The sequence below is a fragment of the Anomalospiza imberbis genome, chromosome 5 (assembly GCF_031753505.1).
Source record: "Anomalospiza imberbis isolate Cuckoo-Finch-1a 21T00152 chromosome 5, ASM3175350v1, whole genome shotgun sequence".
NCBI lineage: Eukaryota > Metazoa > Chordata > Aves > Passeriformes > Viduidae > Anomalospiza > Anomalospiza imberbis.
Window position 1 is genome coordinate 735,077 of NC_089685.1, and position 23,339 is coordinate 758,415.

Here is a 23,339-nt window from a genome sequence, read left to right on the forward strand (position 1 = left end):
CAGAAAGGGACATTCCGTTGTCACCGGGAGCCGGAGGATTCCCAGCAGGGAATCCCAAAACAGCCTGGGATCCTGGCAGGGCTTGTAAAAGCCCAGAATTCCCAAAATTCCGGCGCCATTGGAGATGGGCACAGCCCCGATTCCAGAGGATTCCTGATGGGCCTCGGCTCGGGATGAGGGAGGGGACCTTGGGGACACCTGGCTCCGCAGGGAATGACACCCTGGGGCAGGGAGACACCCCTGGATCTGCTCCCAGTATTCCCAGTTTGGATCTGCTGGGATAGGCCAGAGTGACCCCAGGATGCTCCAGGACACTTTGTCCCCAAGGCCACTGCCTGGAATGTCACCTCCTCTGCCAGCTGCTCTGGGAGCAGCCGTGGCTGGGATGGTTTGGTTGGAAAAGCTTTTCCCATGGGAAGGGCTGCCCCTGATCCAGAGTTTCTGGCACCTCACTGAGCCCTGGCACCCACGAGTGACACTGGGTGACACCAGCTCATGGCGGCTTTGTGGGGCCGTGCCTGAAAGGGCCGGACAAGACTCGGAATTTTGGGTCACTTCCTGCTGGGATTTAATATTCCCAAGCTTTTTAAGGATTTGGGCTCCGATGTGGAAGGTTTGGGATAGTTTTAGGGTCGGGGAGGGGGGTGAGGCAGAACCAGGGTGGCATTGGTGCCACCATGTCCTGTCTGTGGGGTGCCACGGGCCACCTTTGTCACCTCCTGAGCGGGACAGCACCTGGAGATCCTCAGAAATGGAAAAGCCCCGGAAAAAAACCGCCCTTGGTGCTTGGCCAGGAGAGAACACAGAGGGGATGACCCAGGATTTGACATTGTCACCTCGGCATCGTCATTGTCACCACATCATCACTGTCACCACGTCATTGACACCGCAGCATTGCCACTGTCACCCATCATCTCTGTCACCATGGCATCGTTCATTGTCACCACATCGTCATTGTCACCACAGCATTGTCCCCACAGCATTGCCACTGTCACAACATCGTCATTGTCAGGACAGCATTGTCACCATGGCATCCCCATTGTCACCACACCGTCATCGTCACCACAACATTGTCATTGTCACGTCATCATTGTCACCACAGCGTCGCCATTGTCACCACAGCATATCCCCATTGTCACCACAGTGTCGCCATTGTCACCACAGCATATCCCCATTGTCACCTCAGCATATCCCTATTGTCACCACGGCATCTCCATTGTCACCACAGCATTGTCACCACAGCATATCCCCATTGTCACCTCAGCACCGCCATTGTCACCACAGCCCTGCCACACAGGGAGGGGAGGACACGGAACAGCAGGAAGGGCGGAGCGGGGGGAGCAGCCACAGCCACGGCGCGCCGGGAGCCCATCCCACAACTCGCACGGACGTTCCGGCCCCTCCGCCGAGCTCCCGGAGCTCCGAGATGTCCCTCAAAGCCACATTGCGGCTCCTCGGCCGCGTCACCCGCCCCGTCCCCGGCCACGCCCGGCTCTTACCGTGCGGCCACCACCGGCGACTTCTTGCCGGGATCCAGGGCAGAGCCGGCCGGTTCCTCACCCAAGGAGCGCGTGTCCTTGTTGAGCTGCTGGAGGCGGGAGCTCAGCTCGCTGATCACAGTTGGTTTGTCCTCTTCGGCCCCGTGGCCGGGCCTGCTCTCCATGGGGTCCCCCCATAGCTTGGACCTTCTCTGAAAGAGGTAGCGTGGCCGGGCCGCGCTGGTGGCCGCCAGCGTGGCCGCGTGGTGCTGGGAGATGAGCTCGCTGTCCGAAGACTGCTTCAAAAGTGGGTCCCTGAAAGTAACCGGCCCCTTGCTGAGCTGGGACTTGAGTTTGGGCTTTGGAGGCACTGGTGGCTTCTCGAGTAGAAAAGTTTGGCCGTCGGCGAAGGACGTGTAGGTGTCGGTGGGCTCGCCGCTCTCCGAGGACAGCGTGGACATGCTGGAGACCGTAGAGATGGTGCTTGTGGTCTCCAGGTGGTGGTCGCTGGAGCTCCTGGTGTCCACCTCTTCCACTCCCGAGTCCGCCGCCGACTCCGGGGCCGCGGGGGCATCCGAGGGCTTCCCTGAGGGTGTCACGCCGGGGGGAGAAGGTGCTACTGCTGCCGCTGGCAGGGACGGCGTGCCGGGCGCAGCCAGGTGGCTCACGGGTGTGCCAGGGGTGGTCACCAGCACCCCGTTGGCGAATTCGTCCGGGGGCGGCACCAGCCCGATCTTGGCCAGCTCCTCGCGGGTCTCCTCGTCGCTGGAGGACAGCTGGGCCGGCGGGAGGGTCACCGTGTAGGGCTCCACCTCCTCCTCCGAGCTGCCCTGGCCCAGCGCCTTCTCCGAGGCCGGGCTGGCTGGCGGCTTCCCCACGGGGCTGGGCTGGGGCTCGGCCTTGGGGGACTCGGCCGGTTCGGCGCAGACCTCTGGCACGGCCGGGCTCTCCTCTTTGATCTCCAGGCCTATCTCGTCTTGACCATTACTGGTGGCGTGGACCATGATGAGGCCGGCGGTCTTCTGCTGCGACGTGTCCACGATGCTGATGATCATGGACTTCTTGTCCTCGGGTTTCTTCTCCTCCTTGCCCGGCGGCTCCGCTCGCACCTCGGGCTCCTTCCGCAGGGTGGTCGGAGTCCCCCAGGGGCTCTTGGTGGGGGTCAGAGCGCCGGCGTCGGCCGCCATCACCGCCTTCCCTCCGGGGGAGTAGGCGGGGGACACCAAGCTCTCCAAGTCCCCCCTGTCCGGTTCTTTGGTTTGGATGTCCACAAACAGGGGCGCGGCTCGGTCCGAGTCGGGGCTGTGGATCGGGGTGGGCGACCGGGATGGGACTTGAGTGGACAGCGCCCGTTCCCTTGCGGCCAGCGCCAGCGCCAGGGGCGAGTTGGGATCCAGGGGCTTTCCCGTCAGGGGGTGGATGAAGGTCGAGGAGGAGCTGCTGATTAATGGCTTTAAAGCTGACACGGGCGACGGCAGGAGGACGTCCCGGCTGCCCAGGAGCCGCTCGTCGATGGAGCGCGACTGCTGCAGCGACGGCATCTCGCTGCCGCCCGGCGCCGGCCCCTCGATGGCTCCCACCGACAGGAACACCGTGGATTTCCTCCTCTCATCCAGCCGCCGGTCCCGGTCCTTCATGACGCCGGCGGCGATGGCGGTGGCGAAGGGGAGGCCGGCGGCTTCCACCTGAGCGATGCCGGGGTGGTGCTGGTAGTCCAGGCGGTGGCTCCGGCGCGTGGGGGATGGCTCCCGGGAGGAGTAGCCGCCGGTGATGGCCAAGGCCGCCCGTTCCTGGGCGTCCTCCACCTGGAGCTGCTTGACCAGGGGACTCTTCTTCCTCTGCGGCTTGGTGGGGGCGAAGAGGCTCACGTTGAACTGGCCCATGTTGGCGTAGGGGTTGTCGATGACCCGGCCCTTCCTCTTGAGCTTCTCCGGAGGCGTCACCGCCGGGCCGGGCCGCGGGATCTCGGTGGGTTCCACGGGGAGGTGGGAGGAATCCTGGAGGATTATCATGGAGCGGGCCCTCTTCTGCCGCTCCGGGTAGGGCATGGAGCCCCTGGCCTGGTCGTACATCTCGGCCGCGCTCAGCACCTGCGGCAGCCCGTGCAGTTTGGCTTCTAAGCCCGGCTTAAAGCTGGACCTGATGGTGTCGTAGGCCCGGCCCGGCGGCGGCGGCGGTGAGAAGGACGGAGGGGGGCCGGTGTCGAAGTAATAGGGGGAGGGGGGGCGGGGGAGGGGCGGTCTGTGGGGGAGGGGGGATCCCGTGGCCTTCCCGGACCGTGTCCGTCATGGAGGTGCTCCGCGGGAACTTCCCGTCCAGCAAGGACGCGGCCAGCTTCTCGTCTTCCCCTGGAAAACAAGGAAAACGGGGGAGTCGGGGATGAGTTTCTGGCTTCCGGATGGAAAATGAGGAAAAGAGTGGAGTCAGGGAGAAGTTTCCCATCTTCCACCTGGAAAACAAGGAGAACAATGGAACCAGGGACGAGTTTCTGGTCTCCACCTGGAAAACGAGAAGCAAAGTCAGGGAAGGAGTTTCTTGTTTTCCCCTGGAAGAAGGAAAAGAGCAAAGTCAGGGATGAATTCTTTGGAAAACAAGGACAGAAGTGGAGTCAAGGAGAAGCTTCACATCTCCACACGGAAAACAAGGAAAAGAGCAAAAGTCAGGGCTGAGTTTCTGGTCTCCACCTGGAAAACAAGGAAAAGAATGGAATCAGGGAGAAGTTTCCTGTCTTTCCCTGGAAAACAAGGAGAACTAAAGTCAGGGATGAGTTTTTTTGTCTCCACCTGGAAAACAAGGGAAACAATGGAATCAGGGATGAGTTTCTTGTCTTCCCAAGGAAAACAGGGGAGTCAGGGATGAGATTCTTGTCTCCACCTGGAAAATAAGGATAGAAGTGAAGTCAGGGATGAGTTCCACATGGAAAACAAGGGAAAAATGGAATCAGGGATGAGCTTCTTCACTGGGAAAACAAGGAAAAGAGCAAAGTCAGGGATGAGTTCCTTGTCTCCACCTGGAAAACAAGGAAAATTATGGAATCAGGGATTAACTTCTTGTCTTTCCAAGGAAAACAAGGAGTGAGGTAAAGTCAGGGATGTATTTGTTGTCTCCGGAAAACAAGGAGGAGAGTGGAGTTAGGGAGAATTTTCCCATCTTCCCCTGAAAAAGAAGGAAAACAATGGAACCAGGGGTGAGTTTCTTGTCTCCACCTGGAAAACAAGGAGAGCACTGAAGAGGACATTCCCAGAGAACTCCCAGAGTGGGACAAACTGGGGAGTGGCTGGGCTTGTTCCTCCCACCCTTCTTTGTTCCCAAGACTCTTCCTCTTCCCAAGCCTTGCTGGAAAAAGCTCGGACCAACTTCTAGTGGAAGCTCCGAGACTGGAGGAACCAGCCAGAATTCCCAGGAAAGCCGTGGCTGCCCCTGAATCCCTGCAAGTGCCCAGGGCCAGGCTGGACACCTTGGGATAGTGGAAGGTGTCCCATGGAAAGGCTGGGAATGGGATGAGCTTTGAGCTCCATCCCAACCATTCCACGATTCCATGAGAGCCTCCCAACAGCCGCATTCCCGTGGGATCAGCTCCCCCAGGAGTTGTTCCCACCCCTTCCCGAGCAGCTCCGCTGATGGAAGTGCCGCCACCGCCAACGTGCCAGACATCCAAGTGCCACCGGCACGGGCGCGGCTCCCGTCACACTTCCCGCTTTCCCGAGGGGTGACATCTGTTCCCGAGTGCCAGACTGAGCCCGGCAGGGTCTAGCAGGAATTCCTGCTTTTTCACGGAATGCTCGGAGACACTGCGAATATTTGGATGGAAAAGCAGGAACAAATCAGGGGTGGATTGGGATGATTTAAGGGCCTTCCCAGCCCGAGGCATTCCATGATCCTAAAATCCATTCACGCCACAATTCCCTCCCTCCATTCCCAGCTCCAGCCTCATTCCCAAGCCCGGATGCACCGTGCTCACCTGTCCTTAGGGAAAATTCCTCCTTCCCAATCCCTGCTCTGCTCTTCCCAAGCTTTCAAATGGCTCCGGAGAGGATTTGGGGTTTTTTTCCTTTGGCCTCTGGAGCGAATTTTCCTTTATGGAAAACGCTCTTCCAGTGGCACTGAGAGGCTCCGGCAGCTCCGCCCGGAATCCGTCAGCGATTCCACCCGACGCAGAATCCAATGGGGACAAAAGGGAGGAATTTGGCACTGAAATTCCATCCCATGCTGTTGGTCGTGCTGGAAACTGGGCTATTTTTGGGAATTGGGGATGTGCCGTGGGAATAAAGAACTGGCAGCACGGAACGGGTTCAAAGGGAGCCTGGACAAAGCCATGGAAAATGTGCCTTTCCTAAGCTTTTTTGAAATCCCGGAGCCGAGGCCAGCAGGGGGAATTTGGGAGGATGATCCCGTCCTTGCCCTTTTTTCCTTGGGAATCTGAGATCCTGCACTAGATGGAGCTGTGGAATGTTCTGGGAGCAGCAGGAAGATCCCAAAAAAAACCCCAGTCCTTCCTTTCTGGAGATTTCTGGGAATGGCCGGGAGGTGACACGGGGATATGTGGGAAGCTCTGAGCGCCATCCCTGGGCCTGGAATGTCCCAGGACACGGAATAGGGGAGCTCGTCCTGGGAATGTGGTGTCCGGCTGGGCAGGAAATCCAGCAGGAAAGTGGGATCTTCCCTCTGGAATGTCCTGGGCGTGGCTGCTGGATCAGGGGTGACACTGGGACATCCAGACCTTGGATCCAGTCCTTGGATCCAGTTCTCCTCCATTTTTCCCTAAATGAGGTGGGGACACTATGGAAAACCACATCCCAGGAACTGCAAAATGCAGGGAATACCATGGAAAAACCACATCCCAGGAATTGCCACGTTCAGGGAATACTATGGGAAACCATATCCTAGGAATTGTCAAGGGCAGGGACACTATGGAAAACCACATCCCAGGAATTGCCAAAGGTAGGGAATACTGTAGAAAAACACATCCAAGGAAATGCCAAATGTAGGGAAAACTATGAGAAACCAAATCCATGGAGTTGTCAAATGTAGGGAAAACTATGGAAAACCACATCCCAGGAACTGACAAAGGTAGGGAATACTGTGGAAAACAACAGCCAAGGAATTGTGAGGGGCAGGGCACACCATGGAAAACCACATCCAAGGGCAGGGAATGCTATGGAAAACCACATCCAAGAAATCGCCAAATATAGGGAACGCCATGGAAAATCACATCCAAGGAAATGCCAAGCAGAAGGAACACTACGCAAAAGCACATCCCAGGAATTCCATGTTCATTCCCACCCAGCATTCCAGGCCTGGAGCAGCTCCCTGTGGTAGTGGCTGAGCCACAGCCACGGGATCATTCCCGGATCATCCCCTGGTTTTCCAGATGTTCCCGGGAGCAGAGGCTGAGCCACCTCGGGTGTCACCGCAGCAGTGGCTCCACTCCCAGATCCTGGAACTGCTCCCTGGATCTGGGCAGGATTCCCTGGAAAAGGGAGCTTGGAGCCACCATGGAATGGGGAGGAACCACTGGGGATGATGTTGGGAATGTTCCCCAGGGATGTGTCCGGCTGGATCGGGAATATCTCCAGGGAAGCGGATTCCACAGCCTCCAGAGTCCGGATGTTCTTCCCACTGAAAAATCCTAGAATGGTTTGGGTGGGAAGGGACCTCAAATCCCACCCCAATCCTATCCCAAACCATGGGCAGGGACACCTCCCGAGATCCCAGGCTGCTCCAGCCTTTCCTTGGACATTCCAGGGATCCAGGGGCAGCCCCAACTGCTCTGGCAATTCCAGCCCAGCCAGGAATTCCTAGTTCCCAAGATCCCATCCATCCCTGCCCTCTGGCAGTGGGAGCCATTCCCTGTGTCCTGTCCCTGCAGGCCTTTCCCAAATTTCTGCTCTTCCGGGAGCTCCTGCAGGTCCTGGATGGTCACAGTTGGGTCACTCCAGATTTTTGCCTTTTTCCCTTCTCCAGGCTGGACAATCCCAATTTTCCCAGCCTCGGTTCCTCCTCTGGACTTGCACCAACAATTCCATGTCCTGTCCCTTCCTCATCTTCCCATCCCTCCTGGATCTGCTCCAGGAGCAACATTTCCCTCTTGTCACGAGGATCCCAGACCCAGATCCAGCACTCCCTGTCCTGCTGGGAATGCTCCTCCCAATCCATCCCTGAAACCCACCAGCCTCAAGGACAAAGTTTTCCAGCAGCTCCTTCTCCACTGAGCCACTCCCAGCGGATCCTTTGGAATTCCAGTGGAGTTGCTGGGTTCAGGGAAGGTTTTTCCCAAATTCTGGGCCTGTTGTTGTCTCCTCCTGCCCAAATCTTTCCCCCATCCTGGCTGCCATGGCCAAATTCCTACAGAAGCTCGGGAGAGGAAGAAATTCCTCCCAGGAATTTCAAGGAGTATGGAAAACAGGATCTGTTTATTCCCAGCATGGATGCTCCAGAGCTGAGCTTTATTTACTTTTCATGGAATGCTGGGATTTGCCTGGGAATCTCCAGCAGGGAACAAAAGTCACCATCGATCCTCTGGGAGCAGCCTGGAATGCTGGGGGCTGGATCAGGTGTGGAATTTTGGGATTGAGCTCCATCCCTGCAGCACCTGGAGCCTGGAGATTCCCAAGGGAATCTCAATGGAATTTGTCTTTGGAATTCCCAAGGGATTTTGTCCTTGGAGAAGATCCCTAAAGGATCCTCAAGGATACCTGAAAGGGAGCAGATCCAGAACATCCAGCTCTGGGACAGAATTCCCAGAGGAGCTGTGGCTGCCCCTGGATCCCGGGAATTCTCCGAGGCTCACTTGGAGAAATCTGGGATGTGGAATGTGTCCCTGCCCACGGAAGGGGTGGGAATGGGATGGGATTAAGGTTCCCAAACCATTTCAGGATTCCATGAGTCACCCCTGGATCTCAATCCCTGTTCCCAGGAAAGCACCGTGTATCCAAACCTTCTATTTCCTGGTGAATCCGGAATTTTGGGAGCTGCTCTCAAGAGGGATGGGAGAAGTGGGAATATCCCCTGGGAAAAGTCCCAAATGTCCTCCCATTCCCAGGAATTTTCAACCCCAAATCAACCCATCCCTCTGCTGTTTTCCATGGAATTCCACTCCCCTCAAACCCCATCTGGGGCCATGGGAGACTCCCGCGTTTCCCACGGAACACCAAGACATCACTGGGATCAGATTCCGGAGCTCAGGAATAAAGAGCTGGAATCCAAACGGAGCCACCAGTAAGGACCAACTCCCAGCATTCCCTGAAATGGGAATGGCGCTCCCAGAGTAGCTTGGCAACCCCTGGAGCCATCCCTAGAGCCATTCCCGGTGGGATCCATGGAATTAATCTCCAGGGAAAACACAAAGCCTCCCATGAAAGCTCCCCGGCAGGTTGCCATAACAGCCCAAACCAAATCCCTGGAAAACCTCATTCCATGCATTCCTTAGGGATGGATAAGGCTGGGATGAAGGAGTTAACCCTGACAAAAGACCTGGATCAGGAGGGCGCAAATTCAGGAGTGGGAAGGGGGAGGGAATTTCCACACTTTGGTGTCCAGGGAAGGGAATTTTTGTCCTGTTGTGTCCAGGGATGGGAATTTCTGTCCTGTGGCATCCAGGGATGGGAATCTCCAAATTTTGGTGTCCAGGGGAGGGAGTCTCCTTCCTCCAGCACCCGGGATTGGCCCAGGATTCCCAGAGCATCTGGGGCTGCCCCTGGATCCCTGGAAGTGCCCCAGGCCAGGCTGGAGCACCCTGGGATAGTGGGAGGTGTCCCTGCCCTTGGAATGAGGTGGAATTTGGGAATCTCGAAACTCCTTCCCACCCAAACCATTCCAGGATTCCATCCCGGAGGTCACTTTAACACCAGGACACTTCCCAGGCCCCCCGCCCCCCACTATTCCCGATGGTCCTGAGGGGTCACAAATCCCTCCCATCCCTCCAAAGGCATTGGCTCCACCCTCTGGAATTCTCTCCGGGAGCCATGGCAGCTCCGCAGTCTCCGGAGTGTTTTTAACTCTGCTGCCGGAGCAGATGGCGCTGGCAGAAATCTTGGAAGTCTGACAGGATTTATCTTCCCTCCCCTTCCCCCCACTCCTTCACGTTTTCCTCCAAATATTCCTCCCCTCCCGCTTTTTTTTTTTTTTTCCATTTTCTTCCCATCCTTGCTTTTTTTTCAGGGAATTTTTCTAGGAATCTTTTTGATCTTTTCTCCCTCTTTTTATTCCAGCCAGCCGGGGGTTAACCACCTTTATCCTGGGAATTTTTCCTGCAATCTTTTCTCCCACTTTTTTTTCCCAGCCAGCTGGGGGTTAACCACCTTTATCCCAGGAATTTTTCCTGGAGTATTTTTGATCTTTTCTTCCTCTTTTTATTCCAGCCAGCCAGCGGTTAACCACCTTTATCCCAGGAATTTTCCCTGGACTCTTTTCTCCCACTTTTTTTTCCAGCCAGCCAGGGGTTAACCACCTTTATCCCAGGAATCTTTCCCCCCCCGGAATCTTTTTTATCCTTTCTCCCTGCGAATCTGCAGTGCTGCTGGAACACGCAAATGCCAGTGAATATTTATTCCCAAAAAAACCCATCCGAGCTCTGCTTTTCCATCTCCTTCCTTGCCCGTGCAGAGATTTTTCCCCTGGAATCAAGTGACTGCGCAGCTCCCGGCCGTGGGTGTGGAATGACAGCTCAAGGACTTCTAATTCCAGCCCCATTCCCACCCGATTCCTCCCTCTCCGCCTCTTTTCCATCCCCGTTTTCCTGGAATTCCACGGGAATGGTTTCTTTCAGGAGCTGCTTTGGAGTTTGGGCTGGGTCCCCTCCATTCCCGGGGTTGTCCCGCTGTGGGGATGGATGTGGTGCTCCTGGGTGGGATTTTTTCCTGGATTTTTTTTTTGTCAGGATGTGCTGTGGCAGCTTCAGCCATTCCTGCTCAGAGCAGGGATTCTCCCACTGGGATCTGAGCTCTCCTGGTGGACATTCAAGGAATGGTTTTAATCCCCTTTTTCCAGGGGGGGTTTGGCTGCACGGGATGGGAATTGCTGGGAAGGTCTGGGATAACTGGGATATGCTGGGAATTCTCATGGCAGTGTGAGCACAGAATTCCCAGATTATTGAGGCTGGGAAAGAATTCCAAGGTCGCCGAGTCCCAGCTGGGCCCGATCCCCACCAGAGCCCCGAGTGCCACCTCCAGGAATTCCTTGGACACCTCCAGGCTGAGCCCAAATCCCTCTAGAGTTTTCCAGGGGTTCATTCCCTGGAGCAGATCCCGATCCCCGCTGGCTCCTGGCAGGAGCTGGGCAGAGCCAGGAGGACATTCCCGATCCCTGCCCCGATGCCAGCAGAGCTGCCCTGGCCCCGATCCCGGGGCAGATCCCGCTTTTCCTGGGCTCTCCCTGCATGCATCCCCGGCAGCTCCTGCCCAGCCCAGGGGGACTCGGGGGCCCTTCCCAAGGCACTGCCGGCATTCCATGGGCAAGGATTCCACAACTCCCCAATCCTGGTGTGGTTTCAGTTGGAAGAACCTCAGAGCCCATCCACTTCCAACCCCTGGACACCTCCCGAGATCCTGGGCTGCTCCAACCTTTCCTTGAACATTCCAGGGATCCAGGGACAGCCCCAGCTGCTCTGGCAATTCCAGCCCAGCCAGGAATTCCTAGTTCCCAAGATCCCATCCATCCCTGCCCTCTGGCAGTGGGAGCCATTCCCTGTGTCCTGTCCCTGCAGGCCTTGTCCCCAGTCCCTCTGCAGCTCTCCTGGAGCTCCTTTAGGGCCTGGAATGTGCTGGAAGCTCTCCCTGGATCCTTCCATTCTCTGGGAGAACATTCCCAGCTTTTCCAGCCTGGCTCCAGCCCTCAGACAATTCCATGGATGCATTCCTAGTGGATGATCCATTCTGGATAACGCTGCCTTTCCCACTCCAGATCCCTTTCCAAACCATTCCCACCTCTTCACGGCACACTGGTCCTTTAGCAGCTTTTCCAAAGCTTCTTCCCAAACATTCTCACCCAGAAACTCCAGACACCCTTTGGGAATCTCCTGGATCCTCCTCATTACAATGGCACTGGGGCAGGATCCACATCCAAGACCAAAATATGGGATAAACCAGGATAAAAGTCCCAATTCCCCTCTGGATACCATGGGTTTGGGAAGCTGGGGTAGGATTTCTCCATGTGCACACATGGATCCATCCTCCACATCCCACACAAACGATCCCATTTTATCCCAGCTCTTCCAGAGCCTTGGGAACGTCTTTCCCATGGAATTCCCGGCAGAGGAGCAGCTGCACCAACACAATCCCTGACACCCCAAATTCTCCTTTATTTTTTAGGATCCAAGGACCCACCACAGCCAGGTTTGGATTTGGTGGCACCAAAAACCTTCTGGACTGGGGCCAAGGAATTCCCACAGATGAGTTTGGGATTGTTGGCACCAGAAACCTTTAGGGACAAGGTCAAGGACGCCCCACAGCCAAGTCAAGTTTTGGTCACACCACAAACATTTTGGGATAAGCTCAAGGAGCCACCACAGCTGGATTTTGGAGTTTGGTGGCACCAAAAACCTTCAGGACAAGGTCAAGGAGCCACCACAGACGGTTTTGGGTTTGGAGACTCCAGAAATCTTTAGGAATAAGGTCCAGGACCCACCAGAGACCAGAGCTGGTTTGGGGTTGGTGGCACCAAAAACCTTTGGGGCAAGGTCCAGGACACCCCACAAATGGATTTTGGGTTTGGCGGCGCCATAAATCTTTAGGAACAGAACCAAGAACCCACCAGAGATGGTTTTGGAATTGGAGACTCCATAAATGTTTTGGGACAAGCTCAAGGATCCACCACAGGTGGATTTTGGATTTGGTGGCGCCAAAAACCTTCTGGAATGGGGTGAAGGACTTCCCACAGATGGATTTTGGGTTTGGCGGCGCCAGAAATCTTTGGGAACAGAACCAAGAACCCACCAGAACTGGTTTTGGAGTTGGAGACTCCACAAATCTTCAGGAACAAGGTCCAGGACATCCCACAGCCAGGTTTGGATTTGGAGGCATCACAAACCTTTAGGGACAAGGTCCAGGAGCCACCAGAGGTGGATTTTGGGTTTGGTGGCGCCAAAAACCTTCTGGAACGGGGTCAAGGACTTCCCACAGATGGATATTGGGTTTGGCGGCACCAGAAACCTTTGGGAACAGAACCAAGAACCCACCAGAGATGGTTTTGGAGTTGGAGACTCCATAAATGTTCTGGGATAAGCTCAAGGATCCATCACATCCAGGTGCCTCCTCAAGAGCTCATCCTGCCCCTCCTAAGCCCCCACTCTGGCATTCGCAGTTCCAGAGGCGCCATTCCCGCCGGGAATGCCCAGTGCCAACACTGGGGGTGGCAGAGCCCCCCTGCCTTTGGCACAGCCGATCTGGGAATTCCTGGAATTCTCTCCCAGAATTCTCTCCTGGAATTCTCCAGTCCCACATTCAGCTCCGAGCACGATCAGGCATCACTCCAAGCTGGAATTCCATGGAATTCCGTGGAATACTCCAAGATCCAAGAGCTAGAGCAACCTGGGAAGGGCCGAGCCTTTCCCGCCCACTCCACATCCTGCAGGGACCCTCCCTCCTCATTCCCAAGGGATTCTCCCAGGTTTTTCCTCACCTACAGACTTGGTCCGTGGAATTCCCTTCCGGAGGGACACGTGGGGCTTCTCTGTTCCCGCCAGGACCCCGGAATGCGCCATTCCCTGGCGCTCAAACAGGGACTGGAAGGGAAAAACAAGGAATTCCCAGTCTGGATGCTGCTGGAAGGACACAACATTCCCACCTGAACTTCCAACCGCAGGAAAATGGGAGCTTTTCCCAATGGGATGGACCCTCCTCGCCTCCACCTTCCTGCTGCTCCATCCAGTGGAATTCCAAACGTTGGGATGATTCCCTGGGTCCTGTCCCATCTACCTGCCTGCTCCAGGCGGGAATCTGGTGAGGATGGCTCCGAGAGCTCCTGTCCTGCTTTTCCCAGAGCTGCCTCCCACACACAGCATTTCCGGCACAATCCCAAGCCTCTTCCTCCTCCTCCTCCTCCTCCCTCTGTGCTTCCCTCGAATTCCAGCAGAATTCCAGCTCTGCATCCAGCCCGGCTCCCCAGGCTCCTCCTGAGATGCTCTTCCAGCCTTCCCTGGGAAATCCATGTGGATTCCCAGGCCTGGATGGGGATCCCGGGGAGCTGAGGGAGCACTGAGCCCCCAGTGTGGATTGGGGTCTCCCAGGCTCTGCATTCCCAGGAATTCTGCTCCTGAACCAGCTCCCTTTGGCACCACATTCCCTCCCATCCTTCTCCATGTGCTCTCTTCCCTCTCCTTCCATTCCAAGGAATCACACTCCTCATTTCCAGGAATTCCAGTCCTGAACCAGCACCACCTGCTACCATGATCCCTCCCCATCCCTTTCCAAGTGCTCCTATCCCTCTCCTTCTGTTCCCGGGAATCCCACTCCCCATTCCTGAGAATGCCACTCCACATTCCCTCTCATCCCTCTCCCTCATTCCGGGCCCCTATTCCTGGTGAGATTCCCTCCAGCTCACACCAATCTCCTCAGTGAGATCTGCCGGATCCTTCCCATTCCTTTCCACATGCTCTGGTCCCTCTCCTTCCTTCCTTCCTTGGAATTCCACTCTCTACTCCTGGGAATTCCACTCCCCCCGTTCCTGCTGGCTCACACTGATCTCCACAGGGGTGATCCTCCCATCTCATTCCCCTCCCATTCCCCCCATTCTACGCCCCCATTCCCACAGAATTCCCGCTGGCTCACACTGATCTCTGCAGGGGTGATCCTCCAGCTCTCTCCCATCCCATCTCGTTCCACATGCCCATTCCCGTGGAATTCCCGCTGGCTCACACTGATCTCCGCAGGGGTGATCCTCCCGTCCCATGCCCATCCCATTCCCCCATTCCACGCCCCCCATTCCCACGGAATTCCCGCTGGCTCACACTGATCTCCGCAGGGGTGATCCTCCGGCTGGTCGGGCGCTGTTTCACCGTGGCCGCCCTGGAATCGGCCTCCACCAGCTCCGCCCTCAGCGCCGGCTCGGCGGCCGCCAGGATCTCATCCAGCTTCTCTGGAATCCAAGGAAAACCAGCTGATCCCGGGGGTCAGCCCTGGGACCGCTCCCTTCCCGCAGCTCATCCTGGGGAAGGGAGGGATCGCCCCCACTGCTCCTCTCCCCAGCCGGTGGTTTTCCATGGATTTGGGGGGGCTGATCCCACTCAGCCATGGGTGCTGTCCCACCCCACATTCCAAAGAATTCTCTGTCTGACACTAAGCAGCGAGTTCATCCCGGATTTTGGGTATTCGGGATGAGCCGAGTCCTGCCAGGAGGATGGGAAGTCCAGGGAATCCCAGGACACGGAGGTGTCTGTGGGATCCACACGGCTCCGGCACACCCGGTGTTTGTTTGGGATAAACTGGGATATTCCCGGCTGGAATGGACTCCCTGAATGATCCCAATTTTCTGTGTCCAGGGCAGGTTCCGATGCCCACAGATATTGGGAATATTGGCAGAGCCACCACGGCCGTGTCCGAGATCAAGGAATGGGGACTGGGACTGGAATTCCTTGCTCCAAGATCCATCCCAGCACTTTTATCCCTTGGGAACACCAAGCTGTGCCCAGATGTATCCCAGCGGATCTGTTCTCTTGGGAATTCCAGCTTGGAATCCTGAACCTCGGGATATGGGAAAAGGCAGGAGGTGGACATGGATTCATTCCCACGGATCCCTCCTGAGCCGATCCTATGAAATTCCCACCTGGAATGGGAAGCTGGGGCCTTTGGCTCTGTGTCACCTCCACCTGATGGTGCTTCCCAGATCCAGCTGGATACATATCCCAGATTCCTGCCCCGGGAGAGGGACTGGGCAACTCCACCTGTGTCCGGTGGGAATTGTAGCCTTGGGATTCTCCTGAAGCCAGGCTGGTCCTCAGACCTTCCATGGAGTTGTGGGACATGGAATCATGGAATGGTTTGGGTAGGAAGGACCTTAAAGCTCATCCCATTCCATGGGACACCTTCCCATGATCCCACATTTCTCCAGCCTGGCCTTGGACATTCCAGGGATCCAGGGGCAGCCCCAGCTGCTCTGGCATTTCCAGCCCAGCCAGGAATTCCTAATTCCCAAGATCCCATCCATCCCTGCCCTCTGGCAGTGGAAGCCATTCCCTGTGTCCTGTCCCTGCAGGCCTTGTCCCCAGTCCCTCTGCAGCTCTCCCGGAGCCCCTGGAATGTGCTGGAATTCTCTCTGGAACCTTTTCTGGAAGAAAAGCATCCTGGATCCATCTCCAATCCTTGGGAACCTCCGGCTGATTTTCCTGATCCATAGGATCCTCGTGTGGTCCCCTCTGGATCTGCCCGATCCAGGGAAGGGTTGGGAGGATCCCCTCGGACACTTCCCACGGTAATTCCCGCTCAGCTTCTATTCCCTGTCCTATCCCCACTGGATCCCAGCTGGAAGAGCTGATCCCACATTCCCAGCTCTGTGGGGAACATGGAATGGGGACCACCGGGAAGGGACCTTCAATCCCACCCAGATCCAACCCTTCCACCAAAAACTTCCCGGTTTTTCTGCAGCCCTCAAGCGACATTCCCAGCACATCCTCAGGGCGGGAACAGCGGGATAGTCCACATGGATTCACCAGGAATAGTGGGAAAACTGCCTGGAACTGCCAGGAATAGCGGGATAAACTCCCTGGATCTGCCAGGATTAACGGGATAAACTCCCTGGAACTGCCAGGAATAATGGGATAAACTGCATGTATCCACCAGGAATAATGGGATAAACTGTCTGGAACTGCCAGGAATAACGGGATAAATTCCCTGGATTTGACAGGAGAGGCTTTGGCAATTTGGGATAAAGCTGGACACCGTCATTCCCTTGGATCCCACACGGGACATTCCTGTGGGGAAAACCCGGAGCAGGGATCACACCTGGGAATGGCAGGGTTGGGAATTTTGGGATACAGGAGCATTCTGCCCATGCCCAGCAGAATTCCCTGTGGCCATTCTGACTCCCAGGTCCACAATTCCTGGCATTCCAACTCCTGGCATTCCAATTCCTGCCGGAGCAGCTCCAGGACCCCGGAGCCGATCCCGAATTCCCAAATTCCGGCTGAATTCCCTGAGTCGCTGCAGGAACAGTGACCCTTGGGATGCCGGGATCTCCCCCCAGTCTGGATCCTGCCAGATCCCAGCAGGAGCTGGCAGGAAGGGGCGGAATCCCGGGAATTTTGGTTTCACTCACCCCCTTTCCTTCTCCGCATGGAGGCTTGGAATGGGAAACAAAACACAGAATCAACGGCATGGAACAATTCCCACCCCCATTCCCGGCTCCAGCCTGGCTCTTCCCACAGTTCCCGGCCTCTGGCATGTGGGATCTGGCCTGGGATGCGGAATTTGGGCAGGGCACCTCGGAATTCCAGCCTTTATCTGCTGGGATCACCCCTCCGACCCAGAATTTGGGATTTATCCCAGCTCCAGGCTGGGAACATCCCTTGCCCTCCTCGTGGATCCAGGGAAGCCGGGGCAGGATTGGCTGGAATTCCATCCCAAGCCATGGAAAAGCTCCCAGGGCAGTTCCCTGCATCCAAGCCCATGGATTTTGGCACAGGGGGGATCCCAGAGCATCCTGCTGGGAATCTGCTGCTCCAAGGGGATTGGAATGGCAGGGAAAGGGTCGGGAAGGGCACAGGGGGTGTTTGGGATCCATGGAAAATGAGGTGGGAAGCACCCGGCAGAGCTGTCTTTGGGAATGTTCCTTTCCCTAACGGTTCAACGGGAAGGAGAGCGGCTCCAAGCCAAATCCTGGGAATGCTGATCCACCCAGAGCAAAGGATGGGAAGAGGATGGATCCCCTGTTTTCCCTGGAATGGCTTCAGCCCATTCCTTGATCCACGGGAATGAGCGCTACAATTCCCCGAAAAAATAATGGGAATTGTGGGATCAGAGCTGGAACAGCCTCAAAATCCTTCTCCCGGGATTGCTGCTCCCAATCCCTCTCCAGGAAAACTAGGAATTGCTGGGAGGGGGGAAGGAGGAATCCCAGGATCCAGGATGGGGGGAAAAGTGGGAGAAAAGAACGGGTCTGGCTCTGCTCCCAAGAATTCCCACCCAAAAAGGAGCCTTTGGATTGGGAATAATGGTCTGGAAGTGCTGGGAATAAAGGGTTGGGAATTCCAGGGTGGGAATCCAGGTGGAGACTCAGGATAAAATAAATCCCAGCTGATCCAATCTGGGAATTCTGGGATCTGATCCCACAGGGGCTGGCTCCAAGGAGGAGCAAGGAAAGGCTTGGAAAACTGGGAAGGGCATGGAAAACCAGGGGGAATGGAAAAACAGGGATGGCATGGAAAACAGGGAGAGCAGGGGGGAAAATGGAGAGCACAGAAAAACCAAGGAGGGCTTGGAAAAACCAAGGAGGGTTTGGAAAAACCAAGGAGGGTTTGGAAAACGAGGAAGGAATTAAAAAAGAGGAAAACCAGGAAGGGCATGGAAAACCAGAAGGAATGGAGAAACAGAGAGCATGGAAAACCAGGATAAGCATGGAAAACAGGGAGGGGATGGAAAACCATGGAGAGCTTGGGAATCCAGAAGGAATTAAAAAAAAGAGGGAGGGTTTGGAAAACCAGGAAGAGCACGGAAAAGCCTAAGGAATGAAAAAACGGAGAGCATGGAAAACCAAGGAGGACATGGAAAACGGGGAGAACATGGAAAACCAAGGAAAACATGGAAAACCAAGGAAAACATGAAAAACCGTAAGGAATTAAAAAAGAGGGAGGGCATGGAAAAACCAAGGAGGGCGTGGAAAACAGGGAGAGCTTGGAAAACCAGAGGGAATGGAAAACCGAGAGCATGGAAAATCAGGGAGAACATGGAAATCCAGGGAGAACATGGAAAACAGGAAGGGCTTGGAAAACCATGATGAGCATGGAAAGCCAAGAAGGGCATGGAAAACAGGGAGGGGATGGAAAACTATGGAGAGCATGGGAAAAACAGGAGGAATGGAAACCGAGGAAGAGCATGATAAAACCAGGGAGAACGTGGAAAACCAAGGAAAACAGGGAGAACATGGATAACCAGGACAAGCACGGAAAACCAGAAGGAACGGAAAACCAGGAAGGGCATGGAAAAACCAGGGAGAACATGGAAAACCGTGGAGAACACGGAAAACCAAGGAAAACATGGAAAACCATGGAGAACAGGGAAAACCATGGAAAACCAGGGGGAATGTGGGATCCTGCTGAGCCTCCAGGATGCCACATTCCCACATGGGAAATCCCAAATTCCCATAGAAGCTGGGGCAGCATCGGTGGCCTCGGAGCCAGCCCTGCTGCCAGGGACGCTCAGAAGTTTTCCCGGGATTTGGGATCCCTCCATGGCCACGTGGCTGCTCTGGTGACATCCAGGGACAAAGCGCCACTGGATCCGGGAAAAGGGAAGGGATGGAGTGGGATCAGCTCCCACCCTGCCAAGGGGTCCCAGGGACATCCCAGGTGGCCACGAGGGCTGGGATAAAACAAGGAATTCTGGCAGCGGGAAGCAGGGAGTGCGGGGAGTGGAGAGGATTTCAGGGAATCTGGGAATGTGGAGCGGGATAGGAAAGCAGCAGGAAATGTGGGAGTGGCAGTGGGATGGCGGGGACGGAGCAATCCTGGTGATCTCCCAGAATTCTCCTGGAGATCTCTTGGGATTCTCCTGGAGCTCTCCTGGAGTTCCCTTGGAATTCTCCTTCTCCTAGAGCTCACCTGGATCTGGAGGTCTCTTGGAATTCCCCTGGAGCTCTCCTGGAGCTCTCCTGGAATTCCAGAGCTCTCCTGGAGCCCATCTGAAGCTCATCTGGAACTCTCCCAGAGCTCTCCCGGAGCTCTCCCGGAATTCCAGAGCTCTTCTGGAGCTCTCCTGGCAGGGTTTGGGATCTGCCCAGAGATGGGAAATCAAAACCTGGGACTGCTGGGTGTGGGAAAGGAGGGAGAGGAGCGGGATGAGGAAACAGGAGAGGAAGGAGAGGAGCAGGGAGAGGAGCGGGATGAGGAAGGGGAGGAGAGGGGGCAGGAGCAGGGAGAGGAGCAGGAGGAGCAGGGAAAGGAGAAGGGAAAGGAACGGGAGAAGAGAGAGGATCAGGAAAAGGAGCAGGGAGAGGAGCAGGGAGAGGATGAGGATCAGGAAGAGGAGTAGGAGGAGCAGGGAAAGGAGCAGGAGAAGGATCAGGAGCAGTGAATTGATCAGGGAAGGAGCTGGGAATGGATCAGGGAATTTAGCAGGGAATGGAGCGGGGAATGGAGCGGGGAAAGGAGCGGGGAATGGAGCGGGGAATGGAGCGGGGAATGGAGCGGGGAATGGAGCGGGGAATGGAGCGGGAGAAGGGCAGGGAGGCAATCAGGAAGAAGGGCAGGAGCAGGGAGAGGAGCATGGAAAGGAGTGAGGAAGACGAGGAGAGGAGGAGGGAGAGGAGCAGGAGGAGGGAAAGGAAGAGGGAAAGGATCAGGAGCAGAGAGAGGATCAGGGAAAGGAACAGGGAGAGGATGAGGAGCAGGAAGAGGAGTAGGAGGAACAGGGAGAGGAGCAGGGAAAGGAGCAGGAGCAGGGAAAGGAGCAGGGACAGGATTAGGGAATGGAGCTGGGAATGGAGCAGGGAATGGAACTGGGAATGGAACTGGGAATGGAGCAGGGGAAGGAGCTGGGAATGGAAGGAGCAGGGAGAGGAGCTGGGAATGAATCAGGAATGGATCAGGGAATGGAGCAAGCAAAGGAGCAGGGAATGGAGCTGGGAAAGGAGCAGGAATTGACAAGGGAATGGAGCAGGAATTGATATGGGAATGGAGCAGGGAATGGAGCAGGATGCCCAAGGCCAGGGCACATCAACCCCTCCACACCCACCTGGAGACTCCCAACATCCTTCCCACGCCCACCTCCTCCGGGATGCGCCGCCGGAGCGCTGGACATCCCTCTGGACAGAGACGGGAATCCTGCTCCCCCGCCCCCCGCGCCTCCCACACCCCCCCACCACCACCACCACCACGGGCCCACGGCGCACATGCGAACAGCTGGAAAACAGCCGGAAAACCGCCGGAGAACCGCTGGAGAACGGCTCCCGAGCAGCACCCGCGCCTCCCGCGGGATGATCCCATCCCGCCGCCGGCCTTACCCAGCTCCTCCAGCTCGGCCGTCATGGACTTGGAGCGCAGCGTGAGGGTGGTGCTGGGCGCTCTCTTGGGCGGCGGCGGAGCTGCAAGGAACAGAGAGGGCATCTTGCACCTCTTCTCCCGGAATTTCCGCGGCGTGGCCAGGTGCAGGTGCCACTTCTTCTCCACAGCCTGGATCTCCTCGTACTCCCGGGACGAGGAGTCGCACTGCTGCAGGATCTTATTGAGGCTGCGCGTGGACGCGAACTTCTTCATGATTCCCGCCGGGAATGTGCCCGCGGCCTTTGGGAACGTCGGCCACCCCCCCCCCACCCCCGCCGCCCTCAGCGCGGAGTCCGAGCCATGGCCCCGGAGAGGCGGGGGTGGCTCGCGGGGATTCCGGGATGGATGCGGGGAAAGCGGGAATGTGTCCAGCCTGAGCTCGGGATCCTCTTCCCGCCTCGGCGCAGCCCCCGGAGCGCCTCAGCCCACCCCACCCTCCTCTTCCTCCTCCTCCTCCTCCTCCTGGCCGTGGATCCCAACCCTATGGAAGCGCCGGCGTCCGGCCGGGAGCTGCCCAAGGACACATGGCCCGGGATGATCCCAAAAGCGCCCGATCCCGCATTCCCTGAGCCCCCCCCATCCCCGGGAGCAGCGAGGATGAGTGGAAAGCTCTTCCTCTTCCTCCTCCTCCTCCTCCTCGCTGCTCCTCGCTGACAATGCTGGAATAACGCTCCAGGATTGCCATGGCAACGGCAGCTCCAAGGATCCCTGTGCCTGCGGCAGGGATCCAGCGGGGCGGATTCAGCCCCAGCCGGGCCCACACAGGCGCTGTCACCGGGGTGGGGGGGACACGGGATGAGCCCCCCCACCCCCGGTCCCCCAGCGCCCCTCGGATTCCCTTGGAAAAGCGGCCGCGTGGATGCGGAGGATCGGGACGAGGAAGGCACCGGGCAGGGAGCAGCGGGAAGCGCCGAGGGGCAGCGGCTCACCCCGGGCTGGAGCGGCAGGAGCGGCCCGAGCGGCCCCGCCGGGGCTCCCAGCGCTGATTCCCGGCTGAATTCCCGAGGATTATTCCCGGCTGAGTTCCCGGCTGAATTCCCGAGGCTGCCAGCCGTTCCCGCGGCTCGTGCCTTTGTGCCGTGACAGGATAATTGGAGCTCCTCGTGCCAGCAGCGCTCCCTCCTTCCCTCCCTTCCCTCCCCCGAGCCCCGCGTGCTGCGCTGGGAGCGGCCCCGATCCCGGCCCCCCTCATTCCCTGCTCCCATCCCCCCTGCTCCATCCCTGCTCCCATCCCCCTGACTCCATTCGCTACTCCAATCTCCCTGATTCCACTCCCTGATTCCATTCTCTACTCTAATCCCTGCTCCAATCCCCCTGATTCCATTCCTGATTCCATCCCTGATCCCATCCCTACTCCAATCCCCCTGCTCCCACCCCCCTGATTCCATCCCTGGTCCCATCCCTGATCCCATTCCCTACTCCAATCCCCCTGCTCCCATCTCTGATTCCATTCTTTACTCCAATCCCCCTTCTTTGCTCCTAACCCCCTGCCTCTATCCCTGTTTCCAATTCCTGCTTCCATTCCTGTTTCCATCCATCCATCCCTGCTCCTGTCCCTCCTGTCCTGCTGTTTCCATGCCCTGCTCCTATCCCATTTCCATCCCCTGCTCCTGTTCCCGTTTCCATTCCCTGCTCCAATCCTTCTGTTCCCATTCCTTCTCCTCTCTCCTGTCCCTGCTCCTGTCCAGTGTTTCCATTCCCTGCTTCCATTCCTGCTCCTGTCCCTCCACTTCCATCCCCTGCTCCTTTCCCCCGTTTTCCTTCCCTGTTCCCGTCTCATTTCCATCCTCATGCTCCCATTCCCCCGTTCCTGGTTTTCATCCCTCCACTTCCATCCCCTGTTCTCATCTCTCTGCTCCCATTCCCTGCTCCCATCCCTGTGTTTCCATCCCCTGTTTCCATTCCCTGCTCCCATCCTTGTGTTTCCATCCCCTGCTCCCATCCCTGTGTTTCCATCCCGTTTGCATTCCTTGCTCCCGCCCCTCCACTTCCACCCCGCTTCCATCTTCCTGCTCCTGTCCCTCCTGTCCCCATTCCATCCCCGTTCCTGTCCCTGCTTCCATTCCATTTCTATTCCCTGCTCCCATCCCTCTGCTCCTGTCCCTCCACTTCCATCTCCTGTTTCCATCTTCCTGCTCCTGTCCCTCCATCCCACCCTGCTCCTGCTTCCCAAACTCCCATCCCCCTTTTCCCATCTCCATAATTCCATCCCCTGCTCCCAACCCTGTAATTCCACCCCTTTTTCCCATTCCCCTTTTCCCACCCCCCCCCCTCCCATTCCCTGGAATTCTAGTGTCAACCCCCCCAGTCCTGGCTCCTTCCTGGTGATCCCATTCTTCTGGACAAATCCCTGCCCTGCCCGAGCTCTTGGATCTGCTCCGAAAATCCAGAACCCATGGAATGAAATCCCAGAAGTTTCTGGGATCCCCCAGAATTAACCATGCCCAGGAATTCCCACAGCAACTCCCTGGCTCCATCCCAGAATTCCAGGTGTTCCTTTGGGATCACCATCCTGCCCTGCCCCCCAACATTCCCAGCAATTCCCAGGGTTGTTTCCCATCCCAACAATTCCCAGGTGGAGCCAGAGCCTGGAGCAGCTGATGGGAATTCCAGGAATTCTGCATTGTGGGAATCAAAAGTGATTCCCAAACCCATCCCAGGACTCCCCAGATCCC

General features: G+C 56.9%; 1 protein-coding gene across 1 annotated transcript in view; it reads right to left on the minus strand.

Moving 5' to 3' along the window:
* Positions 1–23,339, minus strand: part of SHANK3 (SH3 and multiple ankyrin repeat domains 3) — a 133,321-nt gene that overhangs the window by 12,856 nt on the left and 97,126 nt on the right. The window contains 6 exon segments of the mRNA XM_068189315.1: positions 1,500–3,703; positions 3,705–3,826; positions 13,095–13,197; positions 14,422–14,549; positions 16,725–16,748; positions 20,625–20,705. Coding sequence (XP_068045416.1) covers positions 1,500–3,703; positions 3,705–3,826; positions 13,095–13,197; positions 14,422–14,549; positions 16,725–16,748; positions 20,625–20,705 — 2,662 coding nt within the window.